Raw genomic sequence first — 15,446 nt, forward strand, 5'->3', positions numbered from 1 at the left:
AAGAAATCTCAAGATATACAGCATGAAATATATCATATAAACACATAAAATGTTAACTCTTTCCAGAATAGTGGGCAACAGAGCTACAGTGAGTCTCTAGCTAGACCCAACAGAGCTGGGTCTCTAGCTCTGCTTTTTTGCTAGTTATTTTGGAGATAAATGCTAGTGAAATTTTCTGTCGGGAATAACTGGGAAGTCTGAGCCTCCCAACCCATTAATTACCTTATTTAAAAAATTTAATCCATTAGTTGCCTTATTTTTTCACTTATGAATTTGATATGGAAATAAATACTTTTTCCTTTACCTTCCTTTACCTTTGCTTTCCTCTACCTTTGTTGTGTCAAATAATGTAACACATACACAAAAGTTCATAAAATACATAGTACTTATCAATAATTATGACAGTATTTCATATATCTTTCAAAAATCAAAACATTTTAGTAGGGCTCTAGTAGCTCACATCTGTAATTCCTTCTACTCAAGAGGCTAAGATCTGAGGACCATGGTTCAAAGCCAGCCCAGGAAGGAAAGTTTGTGACTCTTTTATCTTCAACAAACCACTAAAAAGCCAGAAGTTGAGCTATGGCTCAAGTGGTAAAGTGCTAGCCTTGAGTGGGAAAGGCTAAACACATACATGTATACAAATCACAATATTTTCGTTCACACTTCCAATTCTTAGTTCAATTTTACTTTACTTAAAACTACATGGCTCAAGCTGTAGAGTGTTTACCTAGTAAACACAGAGCTCTGAGTTCAAACTCCAGTACAGATAAAACAATTTTTTAAGAAATTTGATGAACAAGATATTTAGAATACTACTACAGACAAGTTTACTTATTCTTGGTACATAAACCAATCATGATGAATAATAATGAAGGCCCAAATATCGATGTGGCAGGAACTAGGCTGACTTGTTTGTTAGTGTGATCTATTTTAATCTTTGCAAACACCTAATGAGATAGTTACTATGATGATTTCCATTTTACATATAAGAGAGCTGAAACAAACTTAACTGGGTGCTGGTGGCTCACGCCTGTAAATCCTAGCTACTCATGAGGCTGAGATCTGAGGATTGTGATTCAAAGCCAGCCTGGGCAGGAAAGTCTGTGAGACTCTTTTTTTTTGGGGGGGGGGGGTCTGGTCGTGGGGCCTGAACTCTGGGCCTGGGCACTGTCCCTCAGCTCTTCAGCTCAAGGCTAGCGCTTTACCACTTGAGCCACAGCACCACTTCCGGCTTTTTTCTTTTTGCTTATGTGATGCTGAGGAATTGAACCCAGGGCCTTGAGCATGCAAGGCAAGCGCTCTACCACTGAGCCACCTTCTCAGCCCAGTCTGTGAGACTCTTATCTCCAATAAACCACCAGAAAACGAGAAGTGGTGCTGTGGCTCAAGTGGTTGCCTTTATCTGGAGAGCTCAGGGACAATGTCCAGGCTCAGAGTTCAAGCCCCATGACCGACCAAAAAAAAAAAGTGTGTGTGTGTTTGTGTGTGTGTGTGTGTGTGTGTGTGTGTGTGTGTGTGTGTGTGTATGTGTGTGGTATGTGTGTGAGACAGAGACAGAGAGAAAGACAGAGACACACACACACAGAAAGAGAGAGGGAGAGAGAGAGAGAGCTGAAACTTAAAAAGGTTTAAGTGATTTGTCTTAGGTGTCAGGGATTTGTCTCAGGTAGCATAGGAGTCTAAACCTATGTACTTAGATAACTGAGTCTAGAAACTCAACCATCATCTTCATAGGTTTGGAGAGATAGGCTGAGATAGGCTGGTGGAAGCACTTTGGGGTTAACCATGTCTGTTTCTGTCCATTTTTCCCACATCAGAGGAAAAGAAAGCATGACTGTGAGTCCTCTAGGGGCTTGCTTGTCTCCTTAACACAGATAGCCACTTTCTGAGTCTGACAAAAGGAGAAGTATGTGCCACCTCTGCATCTCCAGGGTCCTGAAGAATTGCTGCCTCCATGAACAGGATGGTGACTGGCAGGTCTCCCTCCTTCAGCCTTTTTAACCCTTCTTCAAATGCTCCAGGCCAGTCCTTGAAGGGGTTTTCAGTGTGAAAGTAATATCCCTACAACATTAAGATGGGTCATTGCACAATCTGTCATTTGATCCCCATGTTCTTACACTCAGTGTGATCTAGTTAATTTTAAATTTTTGATAAATTTAGATAAATTTATTAAATTTAAATGACTCAAAAAATATACTGGGACATGATAAATTATACAGGTCTCTAGGCAGTCACACACCGTGAAACCAAAGGAGGATAATCTTAGGAGAAGAACACAAAGGCACAATACCATTGTGCATCTGATCATGTAAAATAGTATCTATTGAAATGAACTCCAGGAAATGGAAACGAGGTTTATTTTTCTTTGTTGCGTTTTTGTTTTCCTTTCCTTTTGTCTTTCTTATTCATTTATCTGTTTTCAGGAGGGTAAGGAGGGGCCCAGAAATGGAGGGACAAAGGGTGAACAAATACAGCAGTGGTACTCACTTAGACACTATGCTGAAAATAAACTATCCAACTTGTGGGTAGGGATGGGTGGGAAAAACTAGGAGGGAGCAAGGGAAGGGTTGACATTGTTCAAAAAGAAATGTACACTTTATCTGACTCATATAACAGTAACCCCTTTGTACATCAACATTACAATAACAATAAAATGTATAAAATTTTAATTCCTGGTTTTCTTTAGTAAAAGTACAGTACATTTTCATTGTATGATTTTTAAGTAATATGGAATAATATACAAAGAAACTAAGTTATCCAGAATTCCACAATCTAAAAATGATCAGCACTGATATTTTGGAGTTTGATTTCCTTCTGATATTTCTTTCGCTCTTTTTAGTTATTCCTTTAAAATTACTGCTTCTTTGGACAAAGTTTTGTCCAAAGCAGCTAAGTGCTGCTGCTGCCCACCCCTCTGAAATGTACCACATATTGTACATCTATTTAGGCACTAAGCCCTTTTGAAGAACTACAAACTGTGTTATACTTATATTTTGTCATAGTTGTATTTTTGGCCTGGCACAGAGCAAGTTTTTGCCCCCTGAAGGATGTATCATCCCTGATAAAATATGTATCTTTTATTTTTTATGTTATTTTATTTTATTTTTGGGTCCGGTCGTGGGGCCTTAACTCTAGGCCTGGGCACTGTCCCTCAGCTCTTCAGCTCAAGGCTAGCACTCTACCATTTGAGCCACAGCGCCACTTCAGGTTTTTTTTTTCCTGCTTATGTGGTGCTGAGGAATCGAACCCAGAGCCTCATGCATGCAAGGCAACCGCTTTACCACTGAGCCACCTTCCCAGCCCAAAATATGTATTCTTTAAATACAGAGATTTTTTTTAATTGGGAAAAATGTGAGCAATATAGGATATAGACATAATCATCTAGTATTTTCTCTGCACATAAATTAAACAAAATGTTCATTTGTAGTCCTATCAGGCCTCACTAAATTTTTATTTCTTTAAGTTTTTATGGATATACTCAATTGAATTAGTCAGTTCTTACTGATGAACATTTGGTTATTCAAAAACTTCCTCAGCTGGGCACTGGTGGCTCATGCCTGTAGTCTCAGCTAGTCTGGAGACCGAGAGCTGAGGATCTTGTTTCCATCCCAGGAAGGAGAGCCCATGAGACTCTTATCTCCAATTAACCACCAGAAAATCAGAAATTGAGCTGTGGCTCAAAGTGGTAGAGCACTAGCCTTGAACACAAGCCCCACAACTGACAAAAAACTGCCACAAAAATGAAAAAAGCTTCTGCATTATAAGAAAAGCTACAGAGAAAGCTTCATGCTCAAAGATTTGTTTGAATTTGATGATCATTTTAGGATTGGCTCCTAGAGGGACTTATTTAGTAAAATGCTATATAGACAATTCATTAGGCCCTTATACATACAGCTGAACTGTGTTTGAGTTGAACTCTTATCTGAAGTATCTGAGAATATTATTTATTGCAACCTTACTAGCATTGGTCATCATTAAATCCTTCCAATTTGATACAAATAAGATAACCTGTTGATGATATTGCTAGGCTCTAAAAACATCAAATGGAGATCTTTCCTATAGATGCATAGAGAAATGAGACCTTAATTCAAAATCCACAGGATTTGATTATGTAGTAGTGGTATAGAAACAGGGACTCAGGGTCCCAGCCCGGCCTCAGGGGCTGGCATTATGGCCCCGTGTCTGATGATATGCATTAGTGTTTATTCTTCTTACCTAACTTTGAATTCTTTGTGGAAAACAGCTGTTTCTAATAACTGAGATTATTTTATCTACTGAGGGTCAGGGACTTGTGGGTAGAGAGAGACATTTTAATCACTACACAGATGGAAAATCCTCTAAAATCAGTCTCTTCATCATCACATCTTCAATGCACAGTGCAAAGTAAATACTTGATAAATATTAACAAAATATCATGGAAGGCATCAGAACTGAATATTATTGAGAATTACTTCACATAATGAGATGATTAGATCTATACACATACACACATGTATGAGTTTTTTTATTATAACTTAAAAAATGTTTATTGTGAAAATACTGTACAGAGGGATTACAGTACATGAACAAGGTAATGAATACATTTCTTATCCAAAATTGTTGCCTCCTCCTATGTTTTTCCCCTACCATCCCATCCCTCCCACCTCCTCAACTACACCCTCCCTACACCCTTTCCCCTCCCCAGCCTAAATTGTAAAGTTCGTTTTTCGACATAGGGTCTTGTACATCTCATTGTTGAAATGGGTCAATCTGTATCCCTATTTAAACATATTTTTTTCCCTTCCCCTCCCCAAACTATACCACCATCAAATACAGTGAAAACATGGGTTATACCATGGGGGAGGGACATACAAAGCAACAAAAAAATCACATGGTACCTTATAAATACACTAGAAATAATAGCAAGGAAGAAAAAAACACTTAAGTCCCTATCTTGGGGTTCATTTCCCTTAACCTCATCTTATCTGACCTTTTCTGTTTGTCCCAGACATATACTAGCTATTGCAATAAGGGAAACCATGGGACCTATGTTTCTTTGGGCCTGGCTTACTTCACTTAATATATTTTTTTCCAAGTCTGTCCATTTCCTAACAAATGGGGCAATGTCATTCTTTCTGATGGAGGCATAGAATTCCATTGTGTATATATACCACGTTTTCTTGATCCATTCATCTACTGAGGGGCATCTGGGTTGGTTCTGTATCTTAGCTATGGTAAATAATACTGCAATAAACATATTTGTGCTGGTAGCTTTAGTATGGTCTTGTTTGTGATCATTTGGGTAAATGCCCCAAAGTGGGATTGTTGGGTCATAGGGGAGCTCTATGTGGAGTCTTTTAAGGAACCTCCATACTGCTTTCCAAAGTGGTTGAACAAGTTTACACTCCCACCAACAATGCAGTAGGGTTCCCTTCTGTTCACATCCCCTTCAGCATCTGTTGTTATTAAAATTCTTGATTATAGTCATTCTAATTGGAGTACATGTATGAGTTTTTAAATGTAAGAAATATACACATTTCATGTTTCAACTAATTTATACTAATTTCACAAGTGTTTTATCTCCACCAAGTGTTTGTTTTCCAAGGCATAGATTTGATAGCAGCTGGACATCATAGGTAACAGGTTGTTGCCTGACTCTACATTTTCTGGGGCTGCCATCAAAGAAGTATCTCTAAGGAATTTCCTTGAGGATTGACTTAATTGTGTGACCAGAACCTTTGGCACAGAGATTCTTTTCTAGTCTTTCAATGGCCACCTATGAAGTATACCTACACTAAATCTCACTCCTCTCTCCCTTGTGACTCATATCTCTTTTGTTGGTCTATCAAACAGACTAATGTGACTGTCTGATATATTGTAGGGTTAGGAAAAGCTCTTGTTCAAGTTTATTCTGAATATTAGTTACTTCCACAGCCCCACCAGACAGGATCCAAATTCTGCTTGGCTGCCATACTATCTAGGAGCATTTCATTCCAACAAAACTACTTTCTAACATTGGGTGATTCTCTTTTTTCAGTCTATCAGAATTTCTTATAGGTTAGACAGACATGAAGTTATCTTTAAGTCTTGTGTTTCTAACAAAGTATTGACTGCTCTATAAAACAGGATCTGAAGAAAATAAGGAAACTATTCAGCATGCGTAACAAGAGAAGAGAAACGGTTGGTTACCTTCTCACTTGCTGAGATTGTGACTTGGTTCTGGGCTTCTTGGTTCTCAGATATCCAATTCCGCCGGGCCATCTCTTCCCACTCTGCTTGCATCTTATCCCAAAACTCTGTATCTGACTAGGAGGTGGGGAAGAAAATGAAGAGAGAAATATTTTTTTAAGCTACATTATTGGGTTTATTCCCAGAGATCGTTTTCCTCAGATATCAAAATGAGTTCTGAAGTGAAAGAATGTATTCAGGCTGGCCACACCCAACAAATGATTGACAATCTTCTGCAGGGTATGAAATGGTCCAAGTGTTGAAGTGAATCAGCTATGAGATTTTCTAGTAAGAAAATAACTACCAGCCAAAGGTCCAGAATCACATATACCAAAAATCAGCTAAAAATCTACTGCAGATGCTTTTTCTTATTATGTGGTACTAGGTAGTTATGTAGTTATGTAGTTAGTCTTTAAGTAAAATAATAAGAAAAGTAGAAAATGTATTAATATACCTAAGCTGCTGACCAACATAGCTTAGCCACACAATACATTGTAGAGTATCAGGCATTTACTCTTAGTGTTTTGTTTGTTTTGCAGTGCTGGGTATCAAACCCACAGGTAATTGCTCTTTGATTATTTGGTTTACTGGAAGTGGCTGTTGCCCTGGGTTGAGACAGAGTATTGTACCAGATATGGCTAGCCTTGGACAGGTCAAAGTATGATTCTACTGAATGTGTTCCACTTTTGTACCATTGTAGAGTTGAAAAATTACAACTTAAGCTACCATAAATTGGGGTTCTCTGCAGTCACAAACAGTTTTAGGTGATATATCAGACACTTTGAGAAGGAAGGCCTCTACCAGCATGGGTCCTTGAATAGAAGATGAGAACAGCTGCTCTGGAGCTCTCTGGGCAGTGACTTGTGAAGACAATCTGTGCTAGGAAACCACTGAGCCTAGATGTTATGGTCTCAAAGGTAGAATTCACAGAATCTGAATTCCACCTGGCTTCCAAAACCGATGTTTCAGCCAATGGAAAAACTTCCCTCTGAGTTATAGAGGATGAAGGACCCTAGTTTTGGTGTGAACCTAGCCTTAACGACCTCCTTTAGGTCTTTTCTGTGTCAGCATAATTCTTTGAAAAATAATACTGTGTATTATTTTCTTTTTAACTTCCCTGTGGATGACCTATAAGGGAAACTAGGACATTTCTTCTCCTAAAGGAAGCAGAATTTCTCTACAGAAGCTGCCTTGGTTGGCTTGTATTTATTAAGCTGGAAGTGGGTACTTTTAGAAGAGAGGAGAAGAAGAAGTTAAGTGATAGAGCACTAGCTGTAAATAAGAGAGTAGAATGAGACGAGAGGCCCTGAGCTCACACTCCAATACACACACACACACACACACACACACACACACACACACACACACAGACAGAGAGACAGAGAGAGAGAGAGAGATGGAGAGAGAGATTAAGAGATAAGTGAATGAGGAGTAGAAGAAGAGGTGGTCAGTGGCTGGTTCTGTGATAAGACCAAACAGGGGTAAAGAAAGAAGTGGTTAAAAAAAAAAAAGAGAAAGAAGTGGTCAGTATTAGGACACTGGTTCTCAGCTTTTATATATCCCTATTCCTCCAGTAGCCTGATCTCAGACAATATGACTGAAGGTGTCGCACGGGGCTAGGTGGAGGCTGGATTGAACTTTAATCGCCAAATGGTAGGGAAAGAGACAGACTCTGAATTTACAGGAACCACTTTGGGATTGATAGTTTTCAATAATCACCATGACAGACAAGAAGGCAGAGATTCTGCCTTTGTTTTTTTGGCATACTATATAAGACTTATAGATTTTGTGTCCAAGGCTAAGTTACTTTCCATTTTATTTTCTTTCAACAAAACAAAACAAACAGTGTTGAACACTTGAGTCTGGAAATAAAATTCATAATCTTTACTTTCAAATCCCAACTTTTTGGTCACTTTAAGTCTCTGACTTGCCCATAACCTCAACCTGACTTGAGGTTATCCTTCTCCATCAAGCCTCCTGGCCTGCCTGGGTGGTGACCTGAAGCAAGAGTTCTCCTTGTCTCTTTTGGATGAAAGGATTTAGGGAATAAGGGCTAGGCCAATATGATTCATCCCAAGCTACTAAGAATATAGTTCATCATGACCTCCTCCTTAGTTAGGTCTGGAATATTCACTCTTACCACAGAAATGGGTTTTGTTCTTTTATCACAGACTTTCTCACATGAAGGCTCATGCCAGTAGGCAGCTTGACAATCTCTGTCTGAGCTACTCCGAGTTCCCACTACAGTAGGCATACCTGCTAAAGTTAGAGATGCAGTGTAAGATTTCTCCCCTGAGGCATCTTTCTTGTAGGTCACCAAATCGCACAAGCAAAAAATAATTTCAGATATATAAAAGATGGGTAGAAAAAAGGAGGAACTACGTTATTGAGTCTTTCTTTGAATAAAGGAATGATGAGTGATGTTGTTCTAGTTTCTTTACACATTTTGTACTTTCCAAATGAATTTTCTGTGATGAATATGCTTTACACTTATAATCAGACAAGATAAAAACAAGAAGAAACAAAAATACATTATCTTTCTCTTTTAAAATAGTATGGAACCTGAGTATTATTTGCTATTGAGTTTTTGAAAAAAAATTGCAGAGGTTTCTTCTTTAGTAGTTCTTTTTAAAGATGTGGTTTCAACATGTCTGAATTAGAAATTTAAAAAAAAATCTACCAAGTGAATTTTATGTTAACTGATTTTCCTAAAGCTCCTGGCCAAGACAGAAGCCAAAGTGTCCACATGCTTGTGTCCATATACATTCTTGTGTCCACAGATGTGTGGACACATTGTGAATTACATACATTCCTCTGGATGTGAGTCCTGGGAATTTGAAATGTAACACACATCTTCTGAATGAAAGAATGGTAAGGCTTCATGATGTCTTACATTGCATGACCAAACAATATGTCACTTTTCCTGCAATCATAAATGCAACTGCTATGGAAAACAGAACCTCAGCTGAGGTGAGACTGCCAGGATCTTATGTAATGAGACACACAAAGATTTCTTGATTCCACTCAAAGTAAGTTACTGCTGACAGCACAATTTTCATTTAATTACAGAAGAATACTTTTTAGCATAATCGATTTTTACCCAGTCTCAAAATCCAGAATTTATTTATATAGCTGCAATTAACACAGCTTCCTCTGACCATTGTAGAGAAATCAGAAGCATATTTGCATTTTAAACAATTTAAACATGACCAAGGGGGATTGTATTTATTGATGGAGTTTTTTTCCCTTTCTGTTTCTTTCTTTCTTTTTGGCTGTCCTGGGATTTGGGTAGACTTTTTCACAGTCAACACATAACAAGTTATTTGCTTACATATCAGAAGTGAGCCACGGTTTGCAATCTGTTTCCATTTTTTAAGAGCTGTTTAATGACAGCAATATTACAAATTCACAAAACACTTGGGATCTGCAGTATTTAAGGTTAAGAAGACCACTTTTCTCCTCAGATGGTTCTGCATTCAAAACCCCTCAGATTCTCATTTTACCTGATTTTTCTTTTTTTCTTTCTTTTTTTTTGGGGGGGGGGGATCCGGTTGTGGGGTCTGAACTCTGGGCCTGGGCACTGTCCCTCAGCTCTTCAGCTCAAGGCTAGCACTCTACCACTTGAGCCACAGCGCCTCTTCTGGCTTTTTTCTTTTTGCTTATGTGGTGCTGAGGAATCGAACCCAGGGCCTCATGCATGCAAGGCAAGCACTCTACCACTGAGCCACCTTCCCAGCACCAACCTGATTTTTCAAATGAAGATGCAACAGAAATTTAGATTACTTGTTATAGTAATTAAATAAGAAAATGTATCTGTCACATGAAAAGCATTATAGATGCTCAATAAAAGTAGGTATTCTTATTAGTGCCTTTGCACAAGTGAGAAAAATATAAAGAATAAAAGCAAGTTTGCCTACAACCTTAAAATTCAGTAGTTGATGGTTTCATTTTTTGTAATTCATTCTTCTAGATAGTGCTTTTTTCTTTTTTCTTTTTTTTTTTTTTCCGTCGGTCATGGGGCTTGAACTCTGGGCTTGGGCACTATCCCTGCACTCTTCAGTTCAAGGTAAGGGCCCTATTGCTTGAGCCACAGCACCACTTCTGGTATTCTAGTGGTTTATTGGAGATAAGAGTCTCACAGAGTTTCCTGCTAGGGCTGGTTTTGAACTGTTATGCTCAGATCTCAGCCTCCTGACTAGCTAGGATTATAGGCGTGAGCTACAGGTGCCTGGCTAGATAATGCTCTTTCTCTTCCTCTTGATTATTCAAAACTAAGGAGCTGGGTTAAGAAAACCATTGCAAAACTTCTTTCATAGACTCTTATGTAGCAATCAAAATCAGATTTATAAAGAGTCCTTGAGTCATAATGTTTCTTGAGAAATAGTAGTATTACAAGAGCAACAAAGCAAAAATTTGAAAGATTTCAGAGAACTGTATCAGTAGCACTGCTTTTATGGAAGTGATAATGAGTTATGTTTTCTTGTAATTTTCAGCATTCCTCAAATTTTCTATTGGTAGCAAGCATTATTTGTGTGGAAAAGTAAGATCTGGTTTAAAAATAAGCATAGCTCTTTTCAAGTTCAATTCCTCCACAATGTCTTCTGCAATGACCTTACACTAGAACAGCTGCTTGCTTCTGCATTCCTTCAATTCTGACATTCTGTATCAGTGGTTGGAAAGAGGTGTGTGCTAGAAGCTGCCATTATCTCTGTGAATGGAGACAGTCATTTTAATCCATCTGCATACTATTTTCCTCATTTGTAAAGTCACAAGACAACATTTATTGGGCAGCAAGCAACTTAGGCCTCACTGTTTACCCAGATTAACTTAGATCAGAGTAAGAGAGAAGGGAGTTAATAGTACAAGATCATATTTTCTTCTGTAGGGTTTCTAGCCTGTTTATGGATGTCTAAAAAGTGAGATTTTCCCCAAAATTATTTTGACATTTTTCCTTTACTATTTTTATTGTAAAATTGTAAAATAAAATTTATATAAGAAACAAGGCTAGAAGCAAATATCTGTATCTATAGATATAAATATGTGTATGTGTGTGTGTATAATAGAAGTTATTTATGTTTATGTGGGTTTTTGAGACAGAGTATTGCTATGTGGCCCAAACTGGCATCTAGCTTTTGATCCTTCTGTCTCAGGCAGGAAAATTCCAGGAGAATGGTGGAATTGTAAGTGTTTGTCACCATGTCTGCCTTAAAAAATTAAGTATTTATTAAACTAATGGGGCTAGAGATGTACTCAGTTGTAGAGTAATTGTCTAACATGTGCACAGTTTTATGTTTAATTTCTTATATTAAAATTTAAAATACAAAGAATAAGCAAATAAACATTTTAAAACCAGATAATTTAAGAACTGACAGAACATCCTCAATTCCAGTATACCAGCTTATTTAAATCACTGCTGAGTTAGATACTTTTGATCTTGTGAGCAGCATAATTGTTTAGAAAGATTCAGGAGCTTTGCTGTCAAAGAACCAATCAATGTAGGATTGGTTAGTGCCAGTTCTGCCACTGAGAAATCTGGCTTTCTGTTAGCCTCTTTAATATCCATTGATTAATTGTCACTGGATCAGAACTATTTAAAAAAAGACATCCAACTAACTGCATACAAGAAGAAAAGAAAGTACTGCTTTTATGTGTCAAGGAATGAAAAAGAATGAAAAAAAGGAATGAAAAGTTTCCCAACAAACTCTTTTTCTGAAATGAAACTACGCTTACATCAGTTTGGAGCCTCATTGCCCTGGAGTCCAGTATTCCAACTGTGTAAGAGCAGCTCTCTCCATTTTTTGTTGGCTGGGAGCTCAACACCAGTGGAAGATTCCATGTGGCTGTTTCTACCAGAGGCTGCACACTAATGGGGCAAGAGGCAGAATTTTGATTGATCAGAGTTAATATGAGCTCTTGCTGCAGTCCTGACTGTCCCACACCAGAGTCATTGAGCAAGTGGAGTATATTCAGACTAGAGTACCCATGGGTAGGAGTAGCCTTGCTACAGGTAAAGGAACAATTTGCCCACTAAAGCAGGTGGCTGAGGAGTGCTGGACAAACTGGCTTATGAATGGCAGTTCCAGGGTCTGAGTTTTATGAAACACAATATAAAACTGCCTGTAAATGGTTTGGGCTCTCTTTTTGTCACAAGATTTCCCAACAGTAAAAAAAAAATCTTGAGACAGAATGACTAATTCTAGGGGTATGTAAGACCATCCCACAGATCAGCTTCACAATCTGACAACTCCAAAGCTCTGCTTGTACAGTTTTTTTTTTTTTTTGTCAGTGGTGGGGCTTGAACTCTGGGCCTGGGCACTGTTGCTCAGTTCTTCAGCTCAAGGTGAGCACTCTACCACTTGAGCCACAGTGCCACTTTTGGTTTTCTGGTGGTTAGGTAAAGATAAGAGTCTCATGGACTTTCCTGCCCAGGCTGGCTTTGAATCATGTTCCTCAGCCTCCTGAGTAGTTAGGATTACAGGCATGAGCCACTGGCACCCAGCTGCACAAGTTTTAATTAACTGATTTACTGAATTGAATAGGGAGGAAATTAATAAAATCTATAGGATTCACAAGAAATGGACCTATCATATCTTCCCTTTTTCAAGTTAAATACCATAGGAAGGAAAGCACTTAGGGTTTAGTCTTGCCTACAACAATTTGGAATCCTAAGTTCTTCGCTATCTAACCAGAGGAACCTAAGGTCACCTCTTCTAAGTTTACATTTACCCTTGTGTAAATGTAAAGAAAAACATATTGAGAAGTTGTGATGATTAAATGATCTATATGAAGCTCTGGTAAGGGATGGTAAGGGGAAACAAAATAGGAGGCAACAATGCTTGATAAGAAATACACTCATTACCTTGCCCATGTACTTGTAACCCCTCTGTATGGTATTTTCACAATAAAAAATGTACTAAAAAAAGAATTTGTAACATGTAAGAACTAATGAATCACAGTTGATGTTAATTTACTAGTTCTCAGTGGAAAATAGTATTTTCCAGGATAAACTTATAAACCATGTAAATGGTATGTTGCAGGAATGTAGAAAATAAAAATACTGGTATTCAACACAGATTTTGAGTTGCCTCTGGGATAAACATGTCTTTTTGTTGAAATGCAGTTGGTCATCACTGTAGGTGCCCGCAGGTATCTGGGCAAGGCACTTGAGACACTTACTCAGCAACACACTAGCATAGTAGCTGCAGAAATGTGAAGAAATAAATGGAACTGATGGCAAGCAGGAAGAAAGAATACAGGAAAGAGAAATAATGTTGTAAGGGGTTTGAAAAGGATTCTGGAAAGGAAACAAGAGACATTTCTAATAAAGAGAATCTAAAGTAGTTTTTTGTTTGTTGATTTCTCACCTGGTAAGAGAGCCAAGAGTAATGGAAAATTAAAGAATAAAGACCAAACTCTGGTGCCCAAACAGGAATGAATCACTTCTGAATGGGTCTGAGTATACGCCTTAGCCAAGGAATGTCTTTGCAGAATGGAATTTCATATTATATTGATTTTTATTTCCAGACATTTGCAATCACAAGAAGAATGGTTGTTTATATGTACCTGACTCTATGAGATTTCCAGCCTCTTTGGGAAGAAGGTCTTGTGGGGCCAGTTTCTCAAGGCAGCAAAACGCCTGGGTGCTTTTTGGGAAACTAGGGTTGGGTGACTAGGGCTATATTATAACAGGCCCAAGAAGATGAAGAGAAGGTTCTTGGGTTTGAGTCTAGGCCCAAACTCCATGCTACGTCATGTAAGAAAGGAAGGTGGATGACTGCAAGCAATGTATCTGAGCAGTAGAAAGGATAACTTTTTCTTTAGCCTGATCTCTAAGTATTGAAAAGTACAGGGAAACTCCCTCCTGGTTTAAAACAACAAACTATTAGACATAGTTGCTGTGTCCTAAATTTGTGTGTGTGTGTGTGTGTGTGTGTGTGTGTGTGTGTGTGTGTGTGTGTGTGTGTGTGTGTGTGTGTGTGTGTGTGTGTGTGTGTGTGTGTGTGTGTGTGTGTGTGTGTGTGTGTGTACTGATACTGGGGCTTGAACTCAAGTCCTAAACTCAAGGCTGGTGCTCTGCCACTTGAGCCACAGCTCCACTTCTGGTGTTTCATTGGTTAATTGGAGATAATCTCTTGAATTTGTCTGCTCAGGCTGGCTTCAAACCTCTAGGCTCAGATATTGGCCTTTGAGTAGCTGGGATTATGGGTGTGAACCACTGACACCTGACTTTGTCACTGTGCTTTACCTTATGATAATTTTAGAATAATGCACACACAAAAACAACTAAATGTGGATTTTACCCCAAGAAGCTCACTGTTAAATGATAAAATAAAAATAATGATAAGCTTAACTCACAGTAGGGTGAAGAATATGATACAAAACAAGATGAAGTTACTTGTTCATTGTCATGCTATTATTAGTAAATGACAAGACCAGAATGCACAATATTTTATTCTTTCCCTCTGCAGCAAAGAGAACCTCTCCAGAGTAACTACAACAGTATATTATATCTACCAACGTCCTTGTGTTACAAACTTAACTTCTAATGCAAAGGTGGGACCTAATAAGATGTGATTAGATTCTGTAAGCTCTGCCTTCAGGCATGGATTAATTTTATCATCACCAGAGTGAGTTAGGCATCACCAGATGGTTTTGATATAAAAGAACCTCTCTGCTCCTCTCTCACCCTTGCTCTCTTTTGCTGTGATACTCTGCTGTGTGAAAACACAAGAAAAAGCCCATCACCAGATGTGGACCTCAGTCTTAGACTGTCCAGATTATACAACTGTAAGAAAGCAATTTTTTTCTTTATAATGTACCTAGTCTGTAGTATTCTGCTATGGCAGCATAAAATGGACTAAGATATCAGATCCTTGCCACCTCTGTTAAGAGGTTATTTCCCTGTCTTTCAATGTCTTCGCTGCAAGTAGAAAGCATGGAAGTGGCATGATTTGACCTCTGAAGCTAGCTCCCAAAAGGTGATGTGATTATGTCTGCTTTTTCCTCTTTCTTTTGAGCTATTAACCCTTGGGTTATTGCTATAGAATTATAAGGAAGCTCAAGACTCAAAGAAAGGAAATTTGTATACATTACAACTATGGCCTCAGTTAAAGGCTCAGATAAGCACTGCCCAAATTACAGAATCTTTAATAAAGTAAATATTACTCCAGTGTATTTGGAGCAATTTATCACACAACTGTAGAATCAGAACCTCCACTATTATTTTAGGTCAGAGC

The 15,446-nt window shown here is 38.3% G+C and overlaps 1 protein-coding gene across 15 annotated transcripts in view; it reads right to left on the reverse strand.

Annotated features, from left to right (window-relative positions):
- The window catches only part of Pex5l (peroxisomal biogenesis factor 5 like), a 249,369-nt gene that overhangs the window by 15,155 nt on the left and 218,768 nt on the right, over positions 1–15,446 (reverse strand). For all 15 annotated transcript variants that reach the window (XM_070025860.1, XM_070025855.1, XM_070025856.1 and 12 more), the window contains 2 exons: positions 6,172–6,288; positions 1,921–2,064 (listed from right to left, as the gene is read on the reverse strand). In XM_070025860.1, coding sequence (XP_069881961.1) covers positions 1,921–2,064; positions 6,172–6,288 — 261 coding nt within the window. The remainder of the gene's footprint in view (positions 1–1,920; positions 2,065–6,171; positions 6,289–15,446) is intronic.

This window comes from Dipodomys merriami, unplaced genomic scaffold (genome assembly GCF_024711535.1).
Source record: "Dipodomys merriami isolate MVZ:Mamm:240054 unplaced genomic scaffold, mDipMer1.0.p SCAF_173, whole genome shotgun sequence".
In the NCBI taxonomy this organism is placed as follows: domain Eukaryota; kingdom Metazoa; phylum Chordata; class Mammalia; order Rodentia; family Heteromyidae; genus Dipodomys; species Dipodomys merriami.